A 7985-nucleotide genomic window follows, 5' to 3' on the forward strand; every position below is an offset into this window, starting at 1 on the left:
GAATATAGATAGAAAGGGCTACTACACACATGCACACAACTAGCCTCATGGTTCAGTGCACTGTATTAAAATGAGCAGCTTTTTGTGCGGAAGGCATTTCCATAACTTCAGCTATGAGCCGCGTATAAATCATGCAAAGGGCCTGAAGCGCTTTCTTCAATTGAACTGTGTGGATCTGTGAAAATAATATCAGGGTTTTCCGTCAGAATGAACTTTTCCACTGTATCCAGTCATGAAATAATCTGACCCGACACTTCAAACCATCTGCGCTATCTATCTGCCTTCTTATTTACTAAATCAGCCCGGGCACAGGGCGAGCTGTGTCTGATACTAAACCCGAATAGCGTGGCAGTGTGCTTTGCTGCGCAATCCATAAATATATTCATTTTCGGTGCTTAATAATTGATTGATTTCAAGGAGCAGCATAGTTTCCGAGACTCGGAAAACAGGAGGAAATCCTGATGGTAAATGGACCAGTAACCGGGTGCTCTATCGGTGCTAGGCATGATACACACATTTTACATACAATGAACAGGACAAAACGTTTGTCTGTAAATCGGTTCCTGCACACAGACACACAACCTGCGATTTTAAGACGTTGTCAACCCGAATAAAAACGAAAACGTTTGATTCGTTTGTCTTGCGCTTCGTACTGTCGTATCATAATACATGCCCTGTGCTTGTCGTGACCTACCGATCACTTGTCGCACTCTCGTGTGAGACGTCTCCTCCGCTCAAACCGTTTAATGCTGAACCGAAGAGCCGCCTCTTCATTCGTGTGAGTGCCCGGGTCGGCTGCAGGGAGCTACTGCTGTGTTTTGCTTCGATGTGAAACGGGTGATTTTCGGCTTTTCGTTTGGTTTTTTTTCCCCCGTTTTTTTTTTTACCTATACAAAGGATTTTGTCGTCTCTTAAAATAAAACTACGCCGGGCAATGGGGGAAAAAAAATTCGAAGGCGGTAAATTAAACTGACGGTTATTGATGAACGCCGAGGACGTGTTGAGACAGCGGGGGTAGCGATTGTTTTTAGCTCATCCCGATTTATGAACAGTCAAGCTCTCATTTTTTTTTTGTTTGGGGGTTAAGGGGGGTGCGGGAGTGTCAAAACGCCTTAGTTTGGCTTGGTTTGTTTTGCTTTCGGGTTTTTTCCCCCCTTCTTTCTTCTAAAACACGTTTGAAACGCTCTTGTTGTCGGTGGGCTGCGTCGCGTTGCAACGGAATGCTCGCGCCGGCCCCTTCTTTCCTCCCAGCGCGAGCCGGGGCGCGCGCCGCCCGAGCCAGGCGAGGCCATTGAACGTTTGGAGACGGAAAGCAAAGGTCAGAATGTTTACATTTTTTTAAAAGGCGCTGTTGAGCTCTGGGAGGTGCTGAAATCTCTTTGCGCTCCTTTCCGCGTGATTGGCAAACTTGACATTGATTGACAGGCCTCCATGGCAACCACGCAACCAATCTGCCAAGTCCAATAGAAAATCGGCACAGGGCTGAATGCCTTTTTTTCTTCTTCAAAAACATCTCGGGTCTGGTTGTATACCCTCGTACTTTCAAGCTACCAAGTTCACCCACTGAGGCTGCTGTAGTCAGCCAGAGGGCACCGTTCCTCAGTGTGTGTTTTTTTTTTTAACGGTTGATCTGTTGACTTAGATTGCCATTTTTTTGTCTGGACCCGAAAGAGAGAGAGAGAGAGGGAGAGAGGGAGAGAGAGGGTAAGAGTGTGGTGTGAGAGAGAGACAGGGGAACAAACAGAAGCCTCCATGTTTCAGCTGCCCATCCTGAATTTTAGCCCCCAGCAGGTCGCGGGGGTGTGCGAGACCCTTGAGGAGAGCGGGGATATCGAGCGCCTCGGCCGCTTCCTGTGGTCGCTACCCGTGGCGCCGGCCGCCTGCGAGGTCCTCAACAAGAATGAGTCCGTGCTGAGAGCGCGGGCTATCGTGGCCTTCCACACGGGGAATTTCCGCGAGCTCTACCACATCTTGGAAAACCACAAGTTCACCAAAGAGTCGCACTCCAAGCTGCAGGCGCTGTGGCTGGAGGCGCACTACCAGGAGGCGGAGAAGCTCAGGGGCCGTCCGCTGGGACCGGTGGACAAGTACCGCGTGAGGAAGAAGTTCCCCTTGCCCAGGACCATCTGGGACGGGGAGCAAAAGACTCACTGCTTCAAAGAGAGGACCCGACACTTGCTCAGAGAGTGGTACCTGCAGGACCCGTACCCCAACCCCAGCAAAAAGAGGGAGCTGGCGCAGGCTACCGGACTCACCCCCACACAGGTGGGGAACTGGTTCAAAAACCGGAGGCAAAGGGACAGAGCGGCGGCCGCCAAAAACAGGTGTGTGTCCGTGGGAGTCCAGGGGCACAAGCTCCCCTTCCGCGCTGTGCTGTACTTCTTGTGTGGGTCTGTGTCACCTTGCCTTGTCTAGTCGTACGCGCTCCGGCATCACTGGGTGGTCGCAGTGTCTCAGCCATTTTCCGCTCGTCTTCGTGCGGGCAGTATCCAACAAAACAACACACACACACACACACTCAGTGCGAGGCCCGGTTTCGAAGGGTTTAGAATTGGACACACATTCGCGTGATCCTGGGCTTCTGACATGAAAACCCCGGCCTTTATTTTAGTGTTAAAAGTAATACGCGCTATTTCTGTTAACGTTTAAGGAAGGGATTGAAGACTTCTTCAGATTGTCACATTCGTATTCGCATGCGTATTCTAGGCCAGTCAGACAGCGGCTATTCCTTCAAAAACAAAAAATTTCGATACATGGGCTTTTTCTTTTTGCACGCGAAATCGCTAACGCCGTTAGCTGGTGTTTTTGTTGTACGCAAACGAATAAAGCGAGACCGAACGGCTCTGTAAACACAATTTAATGTAGGATACAATGGGATATTTATTTCGTCTCTGAAAATACTTCTTTTGACCACGTCAAGAATACCGTTATCTTTTTTTTTGGTGCGGTTTTCAAATATCCGCATCCCATGGCGTGATCCCAGAGATCCTGCTTGGAAGGCCCGTGGTCACGGTGCTGGACTATTTCGTCTAAAATGCCTTTAAAATAAATGCCTGGTAAAATCGAACACCAAGAAAAGGGCAGAGTAAAACTGCGAACCAATGATCCAAAAGATCGGATTCGCTGGTTAAGTAACTAGCGGCAGTTGACGCCGGGAACGGCACCAGTTACAGCGGGATTGGGAGAGACGGGCGCCGGAGGTCCGTGCTCTTCGCTTGTGTTTAGATCTGTTGTTCGTCCACCCTCGTTGCCATTTGCGGAAACCCGGGCGGAATTGACTTCCCTCGAAAGAAATCTCTTCGATTGCCATATGCGGCAAAGGACTACGATTATCATGGCAGAAGCGCGTTCAAGTTTAAAGCCTTATGATTGCGAAACGCGTACAGGTGCGTGTTGTGCATCTGAACGACTTACACAAGCTTCAGACTTTTCTTTATAATAATAATAATAATAATAATAATAATAATAATAATAATAATAATAATGGGAATCGTCTTTCAGTTGCGATGCCTTTACTTTTTATAGAAAATAAACCCATATCATCTAACCTGGCTGAAATTAGCCTCATTTATGGTTTTCTTTACATTGTTCCGAGTGCAAGGAATATATCAATATCTCACCTGAATTTCGCGTTCGCTGGAGAGCCTGTGGTTATCCGCTGTGGGCGCAAGGCGCCTTCGGCCATTGTGCCGAGTGTGGAGGGAGCCGTACTGTAGGTGCTGCTCTCTGGAGTTCGTGCGCTGGCACGCCCGGTCTGACCCCGCTCTCCCTCTCTCGCCAAGGTTACAGCAGCAGGTCCTATCCCAGGGCTCGGTTCGGTCTCTGGCGGAAGAGGACAGCGCAGTGGACCGGCTTGGTGCCGCCTCCAGCCCGGAAGCCAGTCTGTCTGGCAAAGCCGTCGCCTCGGCCATCTCCATTACTTCTAGCGACAGCGAATGTGACATCTGACGCCCCGGGCAGCGGACAGGCGGACAGCGCGATCGGCGGTAACGGCGATCAAGATCATTTTAAGAGAAAAGAAGCAAATCGGGACAAACACAAGCACACGAAACATTTCCAGTGCCTGCAAATACCTTAGCAAGATCTTCACGAGACGTCTTATTCAGAGGCTGCCAAACCGCAGGGGGTCGGAAGGAATGATGCCCCCGTCTTAAAATGTTCTGCTATCAATTTTCTGTTCTCCATTTCATTCGTACGTTTTATTTTTCTCACGGTGTGTGACTGAACTCTACAAAAAAGAAGAAAAAAAAAGGAAGAAAACGTTTCAAGGCCTTTTTTTTGTAAGGAAAAAAGGAATCTCGGACCGCGAAGCCTTGAGACAAGGGGAAGACACCAGTCGCATCATTTTGAGCGCCTGCCCTACTGTTTCTGTGGGTATTTCATGTTGAAAAAGACGCTGTTATATTTTTTACTTTACTTTTAAAGTTTTATAAATAATGTTTATTTACATATTTAAAGGCTCGGCTCTGTTAGAATCTGGTATTACTTTGCTTGGTGTCATTTTCCTTTGTGCACAGGTGAAATGTAGAAGCATGTGCTCCCGAGCGAGTAGCTGTTTGAGAACAAAAAAAAATAACTTAATAAATAAAAATATTTGTTGATCAAAATATTTAATTACCGTCTATTCTGCCGGAATCTAGTTATTAATTGCTCGCGCAACGCTGCAAGTTCCAGACATAGCATTAGACAGGGTGAAATAAGAGCACGCCGCTAGGCAGACGGGATATCCGAGGAAACTGAGCCACTGTAAACGAAGCCGCTGGTAGGTTAGTGTTCATTTACTCATTTCTGAGAGGGCCAAGCCTCTATTGTGCGTTCTCTATTTTAAAATCGTGATGAGGATTAAAACTACATGAATATCCCCGATGGTAAAATATCCACAGGCGTGTCCACGGAACATTGAGCGATCACAGAATACTGTGATATTTCCTCCAAACAGACGTCAACGAAACAAGACGGGTGGCGGTCGCTTCTGCCCAAATTTCTTGGGGTTTTTATTAGAACTCCGCCGGCGTTACCGTTCGTCCTGTAAATGACAATCTAAGGAAAATATTAGGTTTTGTATAATAGGAAAACATCCTTGCTGGGATAAATAAGAAATCCGTTCCTGCTAAGTCCCGCCAGAGCCCGGAGAAGGATTTTATAGTCCACAATTTGACACCGATCTTTAAGTCGCTTTGGCTGGTCTCTTTTTGGCTGCGAGATCCAGATTCTAGCTCCGGGGTCGGCGCACATCTCTCTGCAATCTGACGGCGCTGACAGCTTCTCTCATTCAGTTTAAAACAAGCGCAACTATCCGATTCCAGGCGATCGTTTATTCCAAAATAATTCTGCGTTTGCGCAGTTGAACGAGAGCTGAGATCAGACTTTAGTGCTTAAACATTGCTGTCATTATTGTTTCAAACACCCGAAGGAGTTTTACAAATCAGTGTGAAACCAGAATATAGTCGCTGTCTTTTATTTATTTTTCTGGTTGAACATTGAAATTCGGGCGTGACACCACCCGGGGTGATCAGATGTGGCCTGCACCGTATCTAGAAGACGTCAGGCATTCCTTTTTATTTCCAGAGGACCATGTCAAAAATAAAATAATACCGTATTGTCGTTTTCTATTTGCCTCGCCCACATTTCAGAATAGACCAGTGTATTTGATAGTAGTGTCTTTTCATTTAAAAGCGCCAACGGTTGTTTGCTGTTTGACGTTTTCGTTAAATGCTGGTTTTCTCTTATTTTTCCTGATATAGAAAATGAGGATCGAATTGAATTGAAAATGGCAATAGTCATTGAACTCAAAATGTCTATACGTGGCACAGAGAAATCCTGAATGTGTAATTGTCTGCGAAAATGCCTCGTGAAATTTATATGCAAATAAAAGGAAAACAAAGATGTTCAATCGAATGCGTGATAAATCTGCAGAATCGCTGGAGCTGTAGTGTGTTGCTCCTTTTTTCCTTGTGTTCAGCATTAGTTCGAGTTGATTTGATTACTTGTGGGGCCTTTCGGTTTCGTATTTTAATCTGGAAAATTCCGGGCACCTCGCGACGAGGTTTCGAGTGATTCTCCGCTTTGCCTGAAGACACGAATGCCTTTTACACGCGTGTTCGTCCTCGAGAATCTAAGGTAGGAGAAACTACTGCACTGTTTCGGGCTTTTCCTGCTACTGTGCGAGCAGGCTAACCTAACGGGGGTTCCCTCTTCACGTGGGGTCATCTATAAAAGTTTGAAACGTACCAGCGAGCCTCTCTTCTTTTCTTAAATGAGAATATCTGAGCATCAGAGAGGAGGAGGTGGGGGGGACGCCGGGGCTGCTGTGTCTTGGAGAGGTGTTTACTGGCCTTGAGGTGCTCTGCGTCTTTGCTATGTCGCCAAGGGCACTAGGGCAAACAGATCGAGATAAGATGGGTGTTCTTTTCAAAACGCGCTGCACTGTGAATTATTATAACTACTACCACGAATAAAACGAAGACGTGGTCAATTTATACTGGCTAAACCGTTGCCATCAGGCTTTTTCTTTTATGGAGGTACATGTTCCCAATTTGATGTTGCCTTAGCCAACAGCAATATAATCAACTCGACTACTTTCGATAGCTACAATCGAACAGGCCCTGCCTGTCCCTGTGTTCTGGCAGGGTGGCAGCCCCGTGCGGCTGTCGGGACTCGCGTGGTGTGTGTGTGTGTGTGGAAAAGATAAAGACCACCACCCCGAATGACGAGAAAGAGGTCACACAAAAAAAACCCGACAGATTGAAAAAGTTCTAGCCGACCGTTTGTGGACGTGAGCACACCTGGGTGCCGTTTGTGATTAATTACTGTCGGGAGCAAAGCGAGTAAGCTTTATTTTCTTAACTTCTTTCAGCGGAGGAACAAAATAGGGAGTAAAATATTGTTCCGGCGTGAAAGAGAGGAGGAAAAGATTGAGGGGAAAGGGAAAGGGGTTGCTATTCATTCAGCCCGAGTGAAAAAAAAAAAGTTCGAATATTTCCGTTTCCATTGAAAACGAGGGCAGCCGCAGAGAGGGGGGTACGTAAAGTCTTTTTAGCAGTCAATAAGGTTGTCAAACTGATCAGCGTAATAAGCGCTAATGACGGCGCTTGAGCCCTTTGACGAACAAAAGCTCTCTCCCCATGTTTTGTGCACAGGAGCAGCTAATAAGGATTTTTTTTTCTGAAAGAGTTAGCTGTCAACAGAGTCTGCGACATGTTCGGGGGGAAGAAAAAAAACAGAAAGACGTTACCCGGGGTGCAGCTGCACTGATTGCAAAGGTGAGTATGGAAGATTTCCTTAATTAAAATGAAATAGAACATAGCGGCAAAAATGAACCTTCATTTATTTCCCCCGTGACCTCTATAACTGTTTTCTTATTTTGATTAAGGCGAATGCTAAACATTACGCCCCCTAATCACTAACAATTAATGGTGAACGAAGTTGTTAAATGGTCCCGTGACACTTAATGAGTACTTCCTCCTGGATGCGTGACGCAGACGACTGTTTAACAAATAGCTTGTTTTTTTGGGAAAGTCGTTTTCTCAATTACGCGGTTAAATGCGTAACACAAAGAGCAGGCTAGGATCAAATGCAGGGCCGCGGGTTGAGTAAACTATCGGAACCCTTTATTGTGCGATTATCCGAAGTGATGTGCAATATGTGAAGAACGTGACGAATTAACATTTGTTTTAATTTTCAGTCGATATCCTGTGGGCTAATTCTTATTTTCGCAGCAGAAAATTCGACGCTAGTGTCTGAAAGAGATGTCCACACCTGTGAGAATGTGGCGGCATAGCGCTGCAGGTGGACGGGGCTTAATCGTTGCATTTGACTGTCTGAAGACTGCTACTCTGTTAAGTTTGGTAACTAATACATTCCGTGATTTTTTGTATATTATATCCAGTCAGTTGTACTTTCGTAAAGGATGGTCAGGATAACTCTCGTACACTGCTACAGCTTAGCGCTCATTTATGTATCGAAATATAAGGGTTGAGTACTGG

General features: G+C 46.3%; 1 protein-coding gene across 1 annotated transcript; it reads left to right on the top strand.

Annotated features, from left to right (window-relative positions):
* The first annotated feature begins 692 nt into the window (after positions 1-692).
* Positions 693-5887, top strand: six6a (SIX homeobox 6a). The gene is made up of 2 exons (XM_088647777.1): positions 693-2324; positions 3783-5887. Exons 1-2 carry the CDS (start codon positions 1753-1755, stop codon positions 3946-3948), a joined length of 738 nt encoding a protein of 245 aa, XP_088503903.1. The 5' UTR covers positions 693-1752; the 3' UTR covers positions 3949-5887.
* Positions 5888-7985: the final 2098 nt, after the last annotated feature.

This window comes from Lepisosteus platostomus, chromosome 10 (genome assembly GCF_059453375.1).
Source record: "Lepisosteus platostomus isolate fLepPlt1 chromosome 10, fLepPlt1.hap1, whole genome shotgun sequence".
In the NCBI taxonomy this organism is placed as follows: domain Eukaryota; kingdom Metazoa; phylum Chordata; class Actinopteri; order Semionotiformes; family Lepisosteidae; genus Lepisosteus; species Lepisosteus platostomus.

Excerpts from the sequence above, each read along its gene's own strand:
- six6a (XM_088647777.1), top strand. The coding sequence starts at position 1,753 with ATGTTTCAGCTGCCCATCCTGAATTTTAGCCCCCAGCAGGTCGCGGGG. Across the intron at positions 2,325-3,782 it reads GCGGCGGCCGCCAAAAACAG|GTTACAGCAGCAGGTCCTAT; the intron begins GTGTGTGTCCGT and ends TCTCTCGCCAAG.